The sequence below is a fragment of the Perognathus longimembris genome, chromosome 4, assembly GCF_023159225.1.
Source record: "Perognathus longimembris pacificus isolate PPM17 chromosome 4, ASM2315922v1, whole genome shotgun sequence".
Classification (NCBI taxonomy): Eukaryota; Metazoa; Chordata; class Mammalia; order Rodentia; family Heteromyidae; genus Perognathus; species Perognathus longimembris.
The window spans coordinates 32,076,336-32,097,335 of record NC_063164.1 but is presented as its reverse complement, the minus strand read 5'-3'; the positions used below and the strand labels follow the sequence as shown (position 1 = coordinate 32,097,335).

General features: G+C 36.5%; 1 protein-coding gene across 1 annotated transcript in view; it reads right to left on the bottom strand.

Annotated features, from left to right (window-relative positions):
- Positions 1–386: 386 nt before the first annotated feature.
- The window catches only part of Boll (boule homolog, RNA binding protein), a 53,696-nt gene continuing 33,082 nt past the window's right edge, over positions 387–21,000 (bottom strand). Inside the window, exon 11 of the mRNA XM_048344204.1 lies at positions 387–643. Within this exon, the coding sequence (XP_048200161.1) occupies positions 449–643 (195 nt within the window). The 3' untranslated portion in view covers positions 387–448. The remainder of the gene's footprint in view (positions 644–21,000) is intronic.

Genomic DNA, 21,000 nt, shown 5'->3' with positions numbered 1-21,000 from the left:
GAATCTACTCTACACATACTATCTCCCTAGCAAGATAGTATTTGTAAAAATTATACCATATTACAACTAATTGTCTTTTGCTATTTACTATGTATGCCATAACTATGGCTATAAATAAGAGATATCTGGAATAAAATGGAAAAATCCAAAAAGCAAAGATGTTTTTTAAGTGATTGTACAAGATTACTATGATGGTAAGATAGTCAGATGATGACCAAAAATTTTCAAACTTCATCCAAGTATTGGATAGAATGAATCTTCTGTTTGCTACAGTTTCTACATGTACATTACTCAAATGTATGAACTATGTAGGATACCATGATTTAACCCTGCACTTCCAGTGTTCTGGCTACTAAGATTTAAAAAATTCTCATAAAAGAACAAATCACTTAACTTTAAGTATATCCCAAACCCTCGTTTGTTACTAGACCACATACGGGGTTATTTTCTATTGTTGGACAAAATAATTATTCTTAACAAAGATTCTACTTAACAAAGTCAGTAGAGGGAGGTTGAGTAAGAATTGAATCCTCTGCTCTGAAATCATTTCTAGGTTGAAAGTGTGGGCTTCGAGAATATCGAGGTTCAAACCTATAGATGAAGGCTGAGAACAGCTTCTTCTCACAGAATGTAACCTTGGTTCCTATTAAGAGATTTAAAGAAAGTTAGGGTTTTAATGCATTTCAAAAGGCTCTAATTTTCTAATTATTTAAGGGAAATATTTTAAAAATAAGATTGAGCCTGGATTCTAAGGAGAGAAGGTATGCTTGTGGAAATTCCCACTCTAAAGAGTAAATTACTTAATAACCTGCTACGGGGCAGGAAAGCATCCTCTTGTTAGAGAAAGACTTGGTATGAGGAACCAGTATGTCCTTTCCTTCATTCCTTAACTTTGGTGAAAAGCTTTTCCTCCCAACAAACAATTATGTATTTATGAAAGACAAGTAGATCTTGAGAAAATAATTATGCAGAGAAAAATCAGGTGATTATTAATGTACTACCTCCATTTAGTACAATATCATTATATAATGTTATGTAAAACATACAATGAATAGGATCTGTTCCAAGAAGTGATTTTTATTTGATTAACTGCTAAACATACTACTGGAGATAATGCTTTGCTCAAGACATCAAGAATAGGAAATTTCAGATAAGACATGTATATTCTAAATAACTATTTTGGAGCTTCAAGGTGGAGCCAATCCTTTTGCCTTAAATTTTATCATTTGTTCTGTCTGCTTTAAATAATTTGATTTTGAATATTATGATTTATGAAGAATCTTAGCAGGTGCTAGTGGCTCATGCCGATAATCCTAGCTACTCAGAAGGCTGAGAACTAAGGACCATGGTTTGAAGTCAGCCTGAGCAGGAATATCAGAACATATCCCCAATTAACCACCAAAAAGCCAGAAGTGGAGCTATGGCCTTCAGTGGTAGAGAGTGATTTCTGAGCAAAAAAAGCTAAGAGACAGTGCCCAGGCTCTAAATTCAAGCCTTCATATTGGCACAAGAAGAGGAAAGGAGGAGGAAGACAGAAGAAGAATCTGTATGGCAAAAAGTCAGTTTATTCATAAAGTGCATAACACTTTTTATCTTTGAGATTTCTTTGGTTTGAGATTGGGTCTATGTATGTAGCACAGGCTGTTCTTGAACTTGTGATCTTGTCTCAGCCTCCCAAGTGCTGGGATTACAGGTATGTAACAGAAACCTGGCCTTGAACAAAACTTTTGAAATAGTGCCTAGCCAAATCAACTTCATTTGGCAGCAGAAATTCAATACAAAGGTTTTGGTAGTTCTTCTAAAAACTTTACTAGCAACATAGATACAGTTAAGAGAAATGAACCAAAGCGTCTAAGCTAAAAAGCAAAATCTCTCTAAAAAAGAGGCATGTTTGATTAAACAGAGTTGCAGTTTACATGGTATGAGTAAGTAGGCTTCTCTATTGATCAACCAGGACTATGGTCATGTCTACAATGAAATAATCTATACTAGTGGCATAGTGTGTGTGTGTGTGTGTGTGTGTGTGTGTGTGTGTTTAATGCCAGTTCTGGGGCTTGAACTCAGGGACTAGATGCCATCCTTAGCTTCTTTTTTTTTTTTTTGGCCAGTCCTGGGCCTTGGACTCAGGGCCTGAGCACTGTCCCTGGCTTCTTCCCGCTCAAGGCTAGCACTCTGCCACTTGAGCCACAGCGCCGCTTCTGGTCGTTTTCTGTATATGTGGTGCTGGGGAATCGAACCTAGGGCCTCCTGTATCCGAGGCAGGCACTCTTGCCACTAGGCTATATCCCCAGCCCCATCCTTAGCTTCTTTTGCTCAAAGCTAGCATTCTACCATTTGAACCTCAGCTTCATTCTGGCTGTTCTTTTTTTTTTTTTTTTTTCTTTTTTTGGTAGTTTAGTGGAGATAAGAGTCCTTAATTTGTCTTCCCCATCCTGGCTTCAAATCTCCATCCTCAGGTCTCAGCCTCTGTGAGTTGCTAGGATTAACAAGTATGAGCCCCCAGATCCCAGCAGTTCTTTTTGTTTCTATAAATGTAATATCAGAACTAGATGCTTCTAGGGTTAAACTGTTTAAAATTGTTTAATTATACAGTTTATTGTCATTACTTTGAGATACTTTTGATGTTGCAAAATAGTCTTCCACCTTGTAAAGCAGTCTATCTTATCCGTGTTGTGAAAAATTTCAATCTAATGACAACAGGCTACTGACATTAGACATCAATGTAATGACATTTTTATAATTTTTGAGCTAAGGCCACTTTCCTAGACAATTATGATAATGACTACTTACTTTAGAACTATATGTATTCATGTAAAAAAGGCATGAATCTGGTATCTGCATTTAGGATGATGTAAAGAAACCAAACCAAACCTTTTTGAATAACATTTCCCTAAATAGTATATACTTCATGGAAAGTTTATACAAAGACTAACAATACCTCTGCTGGAGCTATTGATAAGAATGGAAAGAAAAAACAAAAAATAAACAAAAAAACCCCACCAAACCCATTTGTTTTGACAGTGGACTCTTATTATTTCAAAGCAGGTGAAAATGTTGCAGGTTTCCAGCAGTAGATGGCACAGGCTAGAGCCATCTTTTGCTATCAGAATTTTTCTGGGATACTGTAGAAGCCTTTTCTCCTCACATTAGGTTTCTTTTTATATTTTCTGGATGCTGACTTGTGTAATACTTTCAAGGAAAAATTTCAGTGAGCAATCTAAAAAATTAAATTCTAGCCTAACTGCATTTCCATTGTTTGGTTAGGAAACTGGCTCATACTTAGGTTGCTTGCTAAATACATGATTAAACAATTTCATATTTATCATATTTTGCTTATTTTAGAATTTAGATACTTTCAGCTATGGACTTAGTATACACATTTTCTTTAATTTTAGTGATTAAATGAGAGGGTCCATAATTATTGGTACTGTAGTTTTTGAAGGATCTTCTTCATCATGCCCTATTCTCTAGAAATAATTTGCCCCCTTATAAGTGACAATTTACTTGAGTTCTACCACTTAATAATATCATCTTAGGTAAGAATGTTCTAGGTCTGATTAAAAAACCATTTATTTTTGGTGTTACTTGGGCTTGAGATTAGACTGGCTTTCTGGCATTCTACTATTGATGCCCTCTCTCCTTTCGTCTTTTGCTGACTAATCTGGAGATCTAGTATCTCAGGCTTTCCTGTGTGGACTGGCTTAAAACCATGACCCTCAAATTTCAGCCTCCTAAGTAGCTAGGATTACAAGTGTGAGCCACTGGCACCTGGCTTAAATTAAGATTTTATTGTACATCATTAGCATCATACACTATTTTTGGTCTGAGACCAGGGCTTGAACTTGGTACCTGACACTTTCATTCACTGGTTGATACTCTACCCACTGAGTCACATCTCTAACCCTATTAGTATAATTTTAAAATATTCCTCAGTGATTTAATAAAAATATTTTTTGTAGAATATACAGCAAACTTAGTGAAGATAGAAATTACTAAGATTATAGGACTAGTATCTTATAGATATTATATACTATTATATAGATAATTTGTTTACAATGTATGGATAATATTTTCCCTGCATTACATTTGAATTCTTAACTTATGTGATTCTCTAATTTCATGTTTGTAACACAGGTGAATGAATGTATAGATAAATATAATTCAGTGGATTTATGAAGGAATTGTACCAATGGCTAGACTGGAAACCATAAAGCTTTAAGGCTCCAAATAGGAAAGTCCAAGCCTAACCCTTATGGCTTATTCCTTTTTCAGGTTGTGCCTTTGGATTCTACTAAAGTTTTTACATTTGAAGATACTGATATGGGTTAATTTCTAAGAAATGCCTGGAAAATTAAAAGAAAACTACCTGTAAACAAGTCAGTCCTATATTTAACTGGGAAAAAAATCTGTGAAGAAAGACCTATATTTGCATATAACTTGTACACATCCTCTCATATATCCTCACATATTTTATATCCTCATATATCCTCACATATATATCCTCACATATTTTAAGCCATTTTAAGGTTACTTATAATACAATGTCAATGCCATGTAAATAGCTTTAATTGCTGTATTATTTTGGGAATATTAATAAAAAGCATTTATAGCTCACTGCATCTATAGATACAAAACCTGTGGATAGGGCTGGGAAGGTGGCTTAGTGGTAGAGTGCTTACCTAGCATGCCTGAAGCCCTGGGTTTGACTTCTTAGAACCCACATAAACAGAAAAAGCCAACAGTGGTGCTGTGTCTCATTCAGTAAAGTGCTACCCTTGAGCAAAAGAAGCTCAGGGACAGAGCCCAGACCCTGAGTTCAAGCCCCCCAGGACTGGCAAAACAAATAAAACAAACTCCCCCCAAAAACCCGGGGATAAAGTGTATTTTGTAATTTATTAATGTAGTTACATTTCAACTCTCCTTAGGATGAATTTTTATATCTATTATTACGATTTTAATTGTGATAAATATTTTAATACTATGATTTTATAGGTTCATTAAAATAAATTTCTGTTTATTTCAATTATTTTTATTCCCCTTTAAATTTTATAAAATAAAGTTTTATTCCCCCTTTAAACAGTTCTCAATTTTTTTCTGATTAGAATGACAAATATGTAATTATCCCAGAAAATAAGAACTTGGAACAGAGATCTACAAAATCAAGAACTGTCTAGATTATCTATTTGCACTGGACTTGATTTCTATACAGAATCAAAATCAAGTCAAGTCTGTTGCTCAGAAGTGGAGATGGGTGACTGACTTAAGAAGAAATATGTGTTAGAGAACAATTCTAAGTCTATTTCAGAGCTCAAATAACAGAACTTGGCAACTCTTTAAGAATGTGGTTACTTATGAGAAAAGAAGGCATTATGTTTCAACATGACCCTTTCAGATGAAATGTAGTTATGAAACAGGTAAGAAATTGCTTTTGTTAAAAAGCACTGACTGGGGCTGGGGATATGGCCTAGTGGCAAGAGTGCTTGCCTCGTATACATGAGGCCCTGGGTTCAATTCCCCAGCACCACATATACAGAAAATGGCCAGAAGTGGCGCTGTGGCTCAAGTGGCAGAGTGCTAGCCTTGAGCGGGAAGAAGCCAGGGACAGTGCTCAGGCCCTGGGTCCAAGCCCCAGGACTGGCCAAAAAAAAAAAAAAAAAAAAAAAAAAGCACTGACTTTTTTGGCCCTGAAGTTAAAAAATCTACACATTTCTGCATCTCTCTCTCTGTCTCTCTTATAATCACCTTGGGTTCCAGAAAGGACAGGACTGATAAACATCTTCATGACGAGGGACCAAAAGGGCCTTCAAGGAAAGGAAGAGTAGAGTGTAGCTGGACAGTCCATTCCTCAAATGAGGAGAATTAGGTAATTATTAGGTAATGATAAGAATTACACTGGTCCACTCACATGATGACAAAAGTTAAAAATAACTCTGGAAGGGCTGGGGATATAGCCTAGTGGCAAGAGTGCCTGCCTCGGATACACGAGGCCCTAGGTTCGATTCCCCAGCACCACATATACAGAAAACGGCCAGAAGCAGCGCTGTGACTCAAGTGGCAGAGTGCTAGCCTTGAGCGGGAAGAAGCCAGGGACAGTGCTCAGGCCCTCAGTCCAAGCCCCAGGACTGGCCAAAAAAAAAAAAAAACTCTGGAAAACTAGAACTCAAGCCACACTTTTTGTACATTTAATTATGCATATTTCCTGTTATCCCACTTTTTTTGTTTATACCTACTGCTCATTTCTGTACTCTGAAGATAGAAATGTTACTTTGCCCCTTCCTGTGGCATGCCTATGCTGCATAATCAATATTTCTGTCTTTCGATACTATTCTTTGTTTCTTGTATTGGAGGGAGTGCGTAGTGGTAGACTAGACATATTGGAAGCCCTGAACTTGGGCCTCTGAGCTTAGAACTCTGGTTACAAGTTTGATATAATTATATAACATAATTATACAAGCTACTTTTCTAACAATAGAGCAAAGATTATTTTCTTTTTCTTTTTTTTTTTTTTGGCCAGTCCTGGGGCTTGGACTCAGGGTCTGAGCACTGTCCCTGGCTTCTTTTTGCTCAAGGCTAGCACTCTGCCACCTGAGCCACAGCGCCACTTCTGGCCATTTTCTGTATATGTGGTGCTGGGGAATTGAACCCAGGGCCTCATGTATAGGAGGCAAGCACTCTTGCCACTAGGCCATATCCCCAGCCCCCGAAGATTATTTTCAAAGAGTATTCCCTGAGATTAAATCAGTGAAAACTATTATCAGTTACTTGAATCTAGAGTATATGAAAACATGTGGTGTGAAGAATGTTTAATCAAGTAGGTCAGCTGATAGATTCATATGAATAAAAATCTGTTAGCATGAACTCTGGATGTTTCCTCAAGTAATTTATTATTGAGAAGAAAATAAAGTTGCGATAATGGGTAATGAGCAAACAAAATTTAATCAAAAGTGGTATGTCATTTGAAAGTAATTTTCAATATAAGTAGGTTGTATAGCGTTATGTCTATATCCCAAATCAAAGTCTTTAAAATAAGTTCTTAACTTCCAAAAGTCCTGTTAAAAACCAAACATATATTCTTTCATATGTGACATACCCAGAAGATGGTAATATTCACATGGTGCTTTGGGCTAGCCAAGAAGCCTGCCTGCTGTACTGAGAGGACCTAAGATTTATTGGATTTTCTCGTTATTTTTTTTAAAAGTTATTAAAATAACAAAGTAATTTACTTCCTAGTAGGTGAGGAGGAAGATTTTAAAGTACATAATAACATCCTGGAGATCACAATGCAGACAGAAATAAGTTACTCTGGTTTTATAGGAAGGTGTCAAACATTTGATGTGAAAAGAACTGACAAGAAATCCTGAAATTTATATTTATTACAAACCAGGTTTAGTCAGTTTTCTCCAAATAGAATAGGTACACAAATTTTTGATCTATTAATTAGATGTAAGAATTGATCAGTTGCTTGTTTTAATACTTTCTTCAAAGGAGTGAAATGTTATGTTTAAGTTGCAAAACTCCATATTAATACATTAGAGCCAGATTTCCACTCCAGAAACTAGAACTGATGCTATATTGCTTGTTAAAAATATATTACAGTGATATTGTCTGTTCTAATTATTATACCCCTTCCTTGTCATCTAAATTTACATAGGTACATGCATATATACATATACATAAGCAATAAAAAAGCTTTACTCAGGCATTTTTATAAAGGTATTTTTCTACAGATTACTATAAAACCTAAAGTTTCAGATGAACTAGGCTATATTCAACTGGATTTAAAAAGCAGAATGAGCTGGGTGTAGTGGCACACATCTGTAATCACAAGTATTTGGGAGGTAAAGATAGGTGGAATATTACTGGTGGCCAACCCAAGCAAAATTAGGAGAACCTGTTTGAAAAACAAAAGCACGAGGATGGGAATGCCTCAAGAGTGCTTTGCCTAGCACTTGATTTCTGAGATAAACATTCAGGATATAAAGAAAAAAAGTTCACTCAATACATTGAAGCAAAGAGACAGAAAAAACATAGCAGGTGCAACAAACAGCGTTCATTGTAGCTGCTAATCTGAGAGTAGCATTTAATATGGAAGAATGAAATCTGGTACAGATGTTTTGGGATGTGAAACTGAAGTGAAAGAAAAAGCACTATGAGTGTTACTTATATCCATCTTTTAAGCAAAAACTGTCCCTTTGCCCATTTTAAGCTTATAGGGATTTCAGAATAAATTTTTTGTTTGTCTTGTTTTTGTTGCCAGTCCTGGGCCATGGACTCAGGCTGAGCACTGTTCCTGGCTTCTTTTTGCTCAAGGCTAGCACTCTACCTCTTGGGCCATAACACCACTTCCGGCTTTTTTCTATATATGTGGTGCGAGGAATCGAACCCAGGGCTTCATGTATACGAGGTGAGCACTTTACCAGTAGGCCATATTCCCAGCCCCTCAGAATAAATTTTAATAGTGTAAACCTAGAGGCCAAAGATTTGCTAGAGTAACAACAGAACATGCTGAAGCAATATATCAAAGATGAATTGAATGCCTTCCTAAAGTACTTTCTAGTCCTTTTTAATATTATTTAGTATTGGAATATGAAAAGAATTGGGAATGGTACACAATTTTTGTGTAACCTTATTCATTATTTTAGTTAAGTGAAGTATAAATCCATGTATGTAAATCATGTATATAAATTTGCTAAAAATATAGTGCAACTGTTGTAAATGAAATCATAGCTCTTTACAAGCCATATTTCTGATATCAGCTGGCAGAAGAAGTTACAGTCTTAAAAATTTACCAAGATCCTTTTCTATCTTTTTTTTTTTTTTTTTTTTTTGGCCAGTCCTGGGCCTTGGACTCAGGGCCTGAGCACTGTCCCTGGCTTCTTCCCGCTCAAGGCTAGCACTCTGCCACTTGAGCCACAGCGCCGCTTCTGGCCGTTTTCTGTATATGTGGTGCTGGGGAATCGAACCTAGGGCCTCGTGTATCCGAGGCAGGCACTCTTGCCACTAGGCTATATCCCCAGCCCCAAGTTTCCTTTTCTATCTTGATTGTATTTGAGATTTTTTTTTGGAAAAGAAGTTATAAGGCAATGTTATAAGGTCATGGCTTATGATTTAGGTACATGTACTAATATTTGTATTATCCAATTCACTTTAACACAGTGGATTTCAGATAATTTCTTTATATTGCTCTCACAAAATGGATACTAAGTAAAAAATTAGTTTTCAAATGACTGAAATACCACAAAATAGAAAACAATGGGCTACAATTCGAACATGTAAAGAGAATTTTTGTTCTCTCATTCTATTTTTAGAATGTTTGCCTTATCAAACTAAATGATGAAGAAGGAAGGATAACAGTATCCATGCACTCAAAATTGTGTGTGTGTGTGTGCGCGTGTGCGCATGTGCTAGTACTAGGGCTTAAACTCAGGGACTAGGTGCTCTTCCTGAGCCTTTTTGCTCAAGGCTAAGGTTCCAGCATTTTGGGCCACAGCTCTACTTCCCACTTTTTGAGTAGTTAACTGGAAATCAGAGTCAGGCTGGCTTTGAACCATAATCCTCAGATCTTAGCCTCTTGAGCAGCTAGGACTAAAGGTGTGAGCCACCAGAGCCCAGTTCAAGACTGGGGATAAATTCTTAAGTTTTTTAGCACCTCAAAACTAAATTCTAACAAGTACACATGTATGAATTATTTGTATGTATATAGTGTATATATGTACACATAAAATCTATGTACTTGTATGTATATAATATATATAATATGTACATAATGTATACATGTATATATAATCTAACTATGGAAGTAACACACTGAGTATGATTTATTATCAAAATTCCTTGCCCAATAATATTCATCACTAATGTTTATTAATAGTCCAGGATTTGTTTAGCAACATATTTAACACTTGAAAACTGTAACATGAGCTTTTTTGTTTCTGAAAGAGTTCTATAAAGAGAAGACTTCTACAATTTTTTTGTTTTTGCCAGTCCTGGGGCTTGAACTCAGGGCCTGAGTGCTGTCCCTGGCTTCTTTTTGTTCAAGGCTAGCACTCTTATCACTTGAGTCACAGCACCACTTCTGGCTTTTTCTATATATGTGGTACTGAGGAATCGAACCCAGGGCTTCATGTATACGAGACGAGCACTTTATCATTAGGCCAAATTCCAAGCCCCTCTACAATTTTTTACTACAGAATGAAACCTTTTGAAATTTCATTGTGGGACTTATTAGTTTATTTACATTTCTAAAACTGAGAATAATCAATGTACATGAGATCTTTGTATGTATACATTCACAGGGTCCTACTGTCCTAGTGAAACCATTTGACAGGCAAACAGTCATTATGGTTTCAAAAAACCCATACCACTCTATACTTAACTTATGGGGAAAAACTCTAGAGTCTATGTTCTATTTCTACTGCTGCTGGTCATACAGTATATATGGAATTGAAATAGGGAAGAAAAATGCAGATTAGGGCAATGCCAATCTTTAGACCTTTCCTTTTCTCTTCTAAAATTAGGAAGTCAGTGACAGAATTGTAAATGAATATAAAGAAGGATATTTCTTGTATTATAGAAATTTCATGATTAAAAATTTATAGCTTCGTTCTATATCTTTTGAATCAATGATTCTCTCCTGCCATTTTCCAAGTTTAAAACATGAATTGGCCTTAGAATCACAATGTAAAGCTTCCCTTTGGTAAAAGAAATAGTTTTGAATTTTATGAAATCAACTTCCTTTAAAAAGTACCCATATAATTAAATATATTTGTAAAATAAGAAAAAAGGTTGGAAAATTAAGGTATTCTACACTAATACAGTGCAATGTCAGTTAATGTTAGTGGATCATGTCAGAAAAGTGAGTCTTGTTATCAAAATTCTATGAAGTACGTAAAATTTTAGTTATACTATAAGAGGGTTACAGTGTTATTTCAAATGTATGAGAAAAAACTTAATATGGTGAAATTAGTCATATGAAAAGGCAAGAGCATGTTGGCCATATTACCAATACTAATGTTATAATAAATATGTGTACATATTTAAAATGTTATAATAGAAGATGTATAAATATTTGAATTTAGAAAACTATGGCAGAGGCAAAATTAACATAGGAGTAGCAGTAACAAATTAGACAAAATTAGTAAAAATGTTAGACAAAAGCATCTTAAATGAAAACACAGTAAAATTAATATGGCTAAATAATGGCTCTGTTTTAAAGGTATGGGGATATTAAGATCTATTAGAATTATAAATGACTCATCCTAAATATTAAATTAAATATCAAAGACTATAAAGCAGTGTCTAAAACTCTTGAGAAAAAAATAACACAAAGCAGAGAAAATGAAAGACACCTCACTATTCCCAGTATAGTTATTATTTATGGAATGGATAAAACATGTAGAAAATGTTACTACAGTTAGATTAACACATAAAAAACCAACATGCCACATCTACCTAAATAATTTTGTAAAACAGCTGAAAAAGCAAATTTGGCTAAATGTAGACAGCTTATAGTGGAAAAAATAAGTATGGTGAGGTATTAACTAACCCTAAGTTTCACAACGGGCAGCTTCTAGCCGGTTCCTTGAAGCTGGATCTTGGTCACACAAGGATCATTGGATAAGAAATCAGTTGAGCTGGACTAGAGCTGCCCAATTGTCTTAATAATGAATGCTCCACACTGTCTGTTAAGTAAAGAGAAAATACAGATCAGAAAGATGGAAAAAGATAAGGAAGAAAAAACGAGTGTAGAACATAAATGAACAATTATGAACTGCTTTGCAGAACATGTGGAATTCACTAGAATGTTATAAAGTAAGAAGCCAGGAGGGGTCCAGACCACAGTCTATATGTCTAGTGCCACAGTATAAACCTTTAATATAAAAAATAATAAGTAACAAGATCAGCACATCACAAGTGAGTTAGAGTACTTCCTTTTATTAGGTGAATTAAAAATAAAACTTGTTTGGAAGGCTATTTAGAAAGTTGCCCAATTACCTCCAAAAGTGCCCTTCAAGCTGGCATTGGCAGGACAGAGTAATTACAAATACCTGTGTTTCCTGGGACTTTTTTTTTTGGCTGTTTTTAAGACTGGGTGCCCATTTGACATATAGTCCAGGCAAGTCTTCAGATGACTGTAGCCTCTGCCAATAACTGCAATTGCAGGACTAATTGAGATGAATTCAACTGAGCCCAGAATTATAAAGTTTAAAATTTACCAAACTAATAAAAAACATGACCAGTAGTGTCAAAGAAACAACCTAGGGGCTGAGGATATGGCCTAGTGGCAAGAGTGCATGCCTTGTATACATGAAGCCCTGGGTTCAATTCCTCAGCACCACATATACAGAAAATGGCCGGAAGTGGCGCTGTGGCTCAAGTGGTAGAGTGCTAGCCTTGAGCAAAAAGAAGCCAGGGACAGTGCTCAGGTTCTGAGTCCAAGCCCCAGCCAGGACTGGCCAAAAGAAAAAAAAAAAAGAAACAACCTAGTTGCTACTAGTTTTTTGGCACTCTGGGCATTGGCAAGGTCCTTGCTTTCCTAAAATATATTTTAAATTTTGGATAGGTTCAAAATTTTTCCTAGCTCTTGCAATATCTCTATAGCAGCACTGTCCAATAGAACTTTTTATGTTGACCTAAATGTCCATATCTACAGTCAAATACAGAAGCCACTAGTCATATGTGAGTGTTTAATACTTGAAATGCAGCTAGGTGTAACTGAAGAATTAAATTTTAACTTCCTTTAACTGAGAGTTTAAATTAGCTGGTGCCAGTGGCTCACGTCTATAATCCTAGCTACTTAGGAGGATGAGATCTAAGAATTAAAGTTTGGAACTAGCCTAGACAACAAATTTGAGTGACTCTCATTTCTAATTAACCAGAAAGAAATCCCTCAGTGGAAGGATGCATGGCTCAAGAGGTAGAGTGCCAACTGTTAGCAAAAAAGCCAAGTAAGAACTCAGCAACCTGAGTTCAAGCCTCAGTACTAGAATTGTGCACATGCACGCACACACACTCCAAAAAATTAAATAACGTCATGTTGCTAGTGGCAACTGGTGATAGCATAGCACTAGAGGTTTGAATTTGCTTGGTTTGCTAAAACCAAACACTGTATACTAGCCTGGCTTCTCCAGCCCACTAAATACTGTCCAGTTATTACTCAATATTGTTCACTGCTGTATTTATATCAGTATATCAATACAAAAATCACAAGTTAGATAATATTTTTGTTGAGTGCATAAAATCTACTGTGACAGTGATAATACACAACTAATTTTACCAACTATTCATAGCTTATTTATTTTAATCCAATCAACTATTCATAGTTTATTGATTGTAATCCAATACATTCTAGTTTCCTTAGGAGAAAGAGAGTGATGTCATACTGTTTTATGTGTGTAAGATTGCTTGGGCAAAGGCTTAGAGAAGAAATTTATACATATACAAATTTAAGTTCATGAATATTGGAAAATAAGATGGTTCATGGTAAAGAGTTTGGTAAGATTGTGGGCAAGAGTTAGTTAGAATGAGGTAACACACTACTATTATTTATTTTAGATTAGGTCTTGCTAATTAGGTCTAGGTGATCTTGAACTTGTAATCCTCCAACCTAAGTTGGGTTTGCAGATGTGTGCTGCTGGGCTAGGAGGAAAATTCTAATTTTAGGTTTAAAAAATTAAATTAATGGATCAGAGGGTTGCTCAATATTAGAGCACTTGCCTATAATGCAAAAGGTCCTGGGTTTGACACCTAGCAGACAAACCACTCATCAGGACAAAAACCAAACCAAATCAAAACTCAACTAAATTTTTACTTTATACATGATGGAAATGGAAAATGGAAAAGTTTCTAAAAATGTAGTATCATGCTGAGCACTGGTGGCTCATGCTTGTAATCCTAGCTACTCAAGAGGCTGAGATCTGAGGATCAGAATTTAAACTAGCTTGGGAAGGAAAGTCCAGGCTAGCTTTGAATTAATTATCTCAAATTTACAAAAAAACCAACCAACCAACCAACCAAACAAACAAACAAAAAAAGAACCCAGAAGTGGAGCTGTGGCTTAACTAACAGAATGTCAGCTATCAGTGAAAATGCTCAGGGGCAGTGCCCAGGGATTGAGTTCAAGCCTCAAGACTGGCACAGGTGTACCTACCTGTGCGTGTGTGCACATATATACATACATACACACACAAACACAAAGATAAAAATATATTAGAAAGAAAAATTATAGAAATATAACCAAAGCATTATGTCATATTATACTTTTAGGGGATACATTAACCCTAGAGTAGATTACCTCAAGGGTCATAAAACTATGACCATGAAATCTGCCCTATTTATTTTTATAGTTATACTAGAATGCATCCATACTCATCTATGCTTTCTTTTTTTTTAAACCAGTCCTGGGGCTTGGGACTCCAGGGCCTGAGCACTATCCCTGGCTTCTTTTTGTTCAAGGCTAGCACTCTACCTCTTGAGCCACAGTGCCACTTCCGGCTTTTTCTGTTTACGTGGTGCTGAGGATTCAAAGCCAGTGTTTCATGCATGCTAGGTAAGGACTCTACAGCTAAGCCACATTTCCAGTCCTCATCTATGCTTTCTTTGTGGCTGTTTATGTAATGTAGTGGCAAAGTTAAATAGCTTTTTTTTTTTTTTTGGTGGGTTCTGGGGCTTGAACTCAGGGTATTGTCCCTGAACTTTTTGTTTAAGGTTACCATTTACTACTTAAGACACACTCCTATTTATTTATTTATTTATTGTTAATTGGAGATAAAAATCCTGTGGGCTCTTATGCCTGGGCTAGCTCTGAATTGCTATCCTTATAACTCAGCCTCTTGAGTAGCTAAGATTATAGGCGTGAGCCACTGGTACCTGTCCTTGATTGAATACTTTTGATAGTGACTATGTAGCCTGCACAGCTCTTTTGTTGACCTTACATTTAACTTTCTTAGGCTGGACAGAAATATTCACACTGAGAACTTCTAAAATCTTATGGAAGACTTCAATATGGTGCCAGCCTTCAGTGTATTCACTCTACTCTTGCTATGGACTTTAGGTTCGTCTCTCTCTCAATATCACACAGTATGGACAATGTTCAATCAATGTGATGTTATCTGGAGGTGAGGCCTATGGGATGTAATTAGGTTATCAGAGTGAAGAATGTGATTAGTACCCTTCTAAAAATAGAGGTCTAAGAATGGAGGTCAATGGTGGAGTGATTGCTTGGCATGCTCAAGGTTGTGGGTTTGATCCCCAGCTTCTCAAAAGAAAACAAAAAAGAATAGCACATAAGGAGCTTGCTATTCTCTCTGCTACTTTGTGATGGTACAATCAGAAGACAGACACCTGCAAAGTGGAAAGTTGGTCCTCACCAGATAATGGATCTGCCAGCACCTTGATCTTGAATTTCCCAGCCTCCAAAACTGTGAGAAATAAATGTTTCAACACAGTTTGTAATATAGTTGTTAGAGCAGCCTGAACTAAGATACTTTATATTGAGGAAATAACTACCAGGCTTAACAAATATTGGATTTCCTTGATTATATTAACGTTAAAGTCAGAGATCATAGGGTATATACCTAAGCAAAATGAAGCAGCTATTGACAGTAGTGCTTTTGAAACTACAAACAGAACAGACATGTATTTAGATATATAAGAAAATAAGTATTTGTGAGTTTCTATGTTTAAGTTAGAGATATACTTACTCTATGCTTTACTTTCAGAAACTTTGGTGTCTAAGTTTACAAAAGCACCAAGAACTCTTGTAAACCTGAAGTTTCAAGTTTTTATTTTTTGACTGCCACATAAAAACAAAGTTTGTAAATAGGCACCATGCAATGGTTCAGTTCATTTGTATACACTGTGTAATGTTTGAGTTGGGGTAAACATATTTATCTTTAGCATTTATCACATCTTTGTATTTCACACATTACAGAGTCAGGAGTATAAAGGTTTTAATTCATATGGAAAACTGTGAAAAGAGAGTTGCAAGACACATTGCAGTAGATGTGTTCCAAGTTGTCTGTCTGGTTACTTTGTGGCAGATCTGGGTGTCATCTTTATGATGCTTTTCAGAGATACAGAATGCAAGAATTGTGGGCCACAGAAGTTTTCAAAGGAAAATCTAGGAAGCCAGGCAATGTGTAGTAGAGTTAGGATCTTTGGGGAGCCTCTGAGAGGGTAGTATGTAAAGATGTGAGGGTGAAATTGAAGATAATGGAAATCTTTGGAAGTTAGAGATATGGAACATCTGCCAAGGACAGCCACAGGCAATGAACTAAGTTATGCTCAGAAAGAGGCCATGTGGGTTCTACAAGGCAAGGCCATAGGGTTTGGAGCTGTCCAAGACCTCTGGGACCCTCATTCCACCATGCTGTGCTTCATATGCCATGGATTTCATGTTTGTCTTCTGGGTTTTGGTCACATTCCTCTCTTTTAGAATAGTAATATGTATTCTGTGCTATTTAATATTGGAAGTACGTTTTGTGACTTTTTTTTGGTTGCGGGGTTTGAACTCAGGGCCTAGGTGCTGTCCCTGAGCTCAATTCTAGCACCCTACTGCTTTGGGCTTACTTAAGCTTGCTTGTGCAGATGGCACTCTACCACTTGAGCCTTGGTTTTTGCTGGTCATTTTGGACATAGAATCTAGTGAACTTGTCTGTCCATGTAGCTTCGAACCATGTTCCTCTGGATCTCAGCCTTCTTAGTAGTAAGGATTACAGTCATGGGTTTCTGACATTCAGTTTATTATAATATCCATATTCTTCATGTGTTCGTGTGTCTTTAGAACACATTAAAACTCAATTCAGAATCTTAATAGCTTTTTTTCCTTGAACTCAAAGATTAAATGTCAGTTATTGCAGACATGATTCTTTTTTTTTTTTTTGGCCAGTCCTGGGCCTTGGACTCAGGGCCTGAGCACTGTCCCTGGCTTCTTTTTTTTTGCTCAAGGCTAGCACTCTGCTACTTGAGCCACAATGTCACTTCTGGCCGTTTTCTATATATGTGGTGCTGGGGAATTGAACCCAGGGCTTCATGTATACAAGTCAAGCACTCTTGCCACTAGGCCATATTCCCAGCCCACAGACATGATTCTTACACAATACCATCAAGAACCAAAATGTTGGGGTGACATTGATCAAGACATTGCATTTGTCAACTGCTTTGTTGAATGGTGACTACTTTGTACAACTACTTAAAAGGTAGCAAGAATATAAAAAATTAAAATGTTACTTTTTGCTGCAAAGATGTTTAGAACATCATATAAGCTCCATTTGTCATACCATTGCCATTGATATTTCAAATATAAAAAGTGACATAATGTTTTGATTTCAATATTTTAGGGAAGGCAAAAATAATAAGATCAGTCTATATGTTGTTTTAACAGCAACAATTAAATTATGAATGAAATTACCTCATTCTTTTAGAGAATCTGATTGTGCTGGGATACATACACAGTAACTAACTTAAAATGATTTCATATTTGATTAATTTTTTGGTTGGTTGTGGGGCTTGAACTCAGGGCCTGGGTGCTGTCCCTGATAATTTCTCTAGTTTTCAATTATCTCAGTTGTCACTCTATCACTTTGAGCCACAATGCCCCTTCTGGTTTTCTAGTGGTTAATTGGAGCATAGATTCTCACAGACTTTCCTGTTGGGGCTGGCTTTGAACCATGATCCTCAGATCTCAGCCTCCTGAATAGCTAGGATAACAGGAGTGAGCCACTGGTACCTGGCTTCACATTTAATTTTTTTGACTTTTTGTTGGCACAGTGATAAGCTTTCTGTAGAAACCGTACTTACAGCCTTGAATTTTGATATTTCTAGGTCTAGGGATGGGTTATAGATCTGTCAGGTGAAGTACATTAAATACATTTTTGACATATTTATCAACTTACAATGAGCTTATTGGGAAGTAACCCACAAGTTGAGTGGGTTCATCCTTGTTTTTAATGTGCCATATGTAATTTGTTTTCACATAACCAATGTAGTGTATATTCTTTTCTACTTATTCTTGCATAGAGTTTGATGCATGACAATTTAAATAAATTGGCTTAAGGCCTTGCTTCTCTTTATCACATTAGGTTAACATCAAAAAGAAAGTTTTATACACAAAGCCATGCAATGCTTAAGTGGGTGACAGTTTGCTCTGATGTTTAGTTTTGTTTTTTTTTTAATGTTTCTTTTTTTACCGTAATGGAGTTTGAACTCAGGGCTTTTGCTTGTTACACAGATACCCTACTGCTGAACCACAACTCCAGCCCTGTTTTTTTTTTTTTTTTTTTTGGCCAGTCCTGGGCACCGTCCCTGGCTTCTTTTTTGCTCAAGGCTAGCACTCTGCCACCTGAGCCACAGCGCCCCCTCTGGCCATTTTCCATATATGTGGTGCTGGGGAATGAACGGAGAGCTTCATGTAGGAGGCAAGCACTCTTGCCACTAGGCCATATTCCCAGCCCCTCTGATGTCTAGTTTTATGAATACAAAAATTATTGTAGAGAACCAGGGTTTATTATTTGACTGTGTACAGCATGCCCACAAAAAATCACTCTCCTTTTTTGTGGGAGGGTGAAAAATCACAGGTCTTTCCTAACTGTCCAACACTTTATACTTGTCCTTCTCTATCTTTATGTCTTGCTAAATATGGAGATTTCTATGCTCCAAATTGATTAATAAGTAATAATCAGCTGGACGCAGTGGCTCATGTTTATAATCCCAACTGTTTTGTAGGCAGAGATAAGGAGGACTATGACTGCAGGCCAGCCCAACCCAAAAGATCCTCATTCCAACCAATAAGCAGGGTATAGTGGTGCCGGCCTGCAATCTCAACTACACAGGAGGCATAGGTAGGATAATTGTAACCTGAAGCTAGCCATCACTAAAAATAGAGCTTATCTGAAAAATAACTAAAGCAAAAGAGGGCTGGAGGGCACAGCTCAAGTGGTAGAACACCTGTCCAACAAGTACAAGGCCCTGAGTTAACCAGATTCCACCCAGGCACTATGTGATACCACCATCACAGCCAGAAATAAAAGAAACAATAATGAAAATAAGGGAATGGTTAGGAAGAAGAAAGTGGCAGTAGAATCTTTTTGTACACTAAAGATGGTAGCAGACATTCAGAAGTTCACCTGTTCTGGATCTCTGAACTAGACATAGACAGTGATGGTTCAGAACCTTTTCCAGATTACTTCTTTCCAAAGGGTAAGGTATATACAGACCACTAACATTTTTCATTCAAGTCAATGCTTACATTAGAAGAAATTTCTCTCAGCCTGGCAATAATTCAATATTATCCTTAATATTCATGTCTTTTTGTATTGTAATATATATGGGTGAACTGAAATGATAATTTCTCTAGTTTTCAGTTATCTCAATTGTCATAAGAACATATATTAACAGAAGAATAAAAAAACATTAGGAAACAGAAGCACTTTACAATTCTTCATTCTTAATCTTCATACCTTTGGATTTGACATTCATCTTAAAGGGATAATAGGTCACATCTATCATGTGCATATCTATAGGGTGACTGTAAATAACATTATATTGTTATTATCTATAATCACCCTATATGGTTCTATATACTTTAGGTAGGTAATTTCTTCTTATAGTCTAGAAGTTAGGTAATTTTGGACATAATGTGGTTTTGCTCTCTTATACTTAAACCTTATCTGAATACAGTATGACTGTTGAACTAGGGAATTCTAGACCTAATTGATACCATACTAATTTCTACATTGGTCTGCTTTGTCCATGGTTTATAGTCAATGAGTAGTTTCTGGAAACAGTTCGATGTAGCAGTTAGGCTTGCACTTCAAGCTCTCTTTAAGATACCTATTTTGCTGCTTGAAGACAGTTTTAACATTTGAAATTCCTATCTTGGGATATTTCCAAATTAACATTCATAAAATTACAAGCATTCAGTTTTCTTTTTCAATATTGGACTTTGAAGGGCCTCAAGTTTGGCCAAACAAGCACTTTACATTGATTCATTCTGCCAGCCCATTTTCATGTTGGCAATTCTTTGAGACAGGGCTTGCTTTATGCCTGGACTAGCTTGGATTGCAATTCTCCTATTCATGCTTCCCTTTGTTGCTAGGATGAAAAGCATGCTCCAGTGTGCCATGCTAGCAGTCGAGATGAAGTCTCATAAGCTTTTTTTTTGCCAGTCCTGGGGCTTGAACTCAGGGCTTGAGCACTGTCCCTGGCTTCTTTTTGCTCAAGGCTAGCACTCTAACACTTGAGCCACCGCGCCACTTTTGTTTTTTTCTATATATGTGGTGTTGAGGAATCAAACTCAGGGCTTCATGCATGCTAGGCAAGCACTACCACTAGGCCATATTCCCAGCCCCAAGTTTCATAAACTCTTATGCCTGGGCTAGCTGTGAACCATGATCTCTTGACATCCACATTCCCACGAACTAGGATTATAGCCTTGAGCTATCATGCCCAGCCTAACATTACAATTTTAAAGGTTAAACAGGCTTAACAATTTTAATTTATTGTAATCGATACATAAAACTATAAAAATATTAGTGGGGTACAATGTGCTGTTTCAACATACATTTATATATTGTATAATGTTTAAATCAGGTTAAGTATATAAATCTCAAACATTTACCACTTCCTATGGTAAAACATTTAAAGTCTGTTTCCATATCTATACATCTATTATCGATATATATTATTGTTACCTATAGTCACCTTTCTGTGCAACAGCATGTCAGAATGTTTTACTATTTGAAACTCAGTACTCATTGACCAACCTTGCTATTTAAAAATTGACTTATAAAAACAATGGGCTCAAATTCTTTTTGTTGTTGTTGGTGGTGGTTATAGAGTTTGAACCCAGGGCCTTGGACAGTGTCCTTGAGCTCTTTTTACTCAAGGCTAGCACTCTACCACTTTGAGCCACCGTGCCACTTCTCATTTTTGAGTGGTTAATTGGAGATAAGAGTCTTATGGGGACTTTTCTTAGCCATCCTCAGCTGGCTTCAAACCATG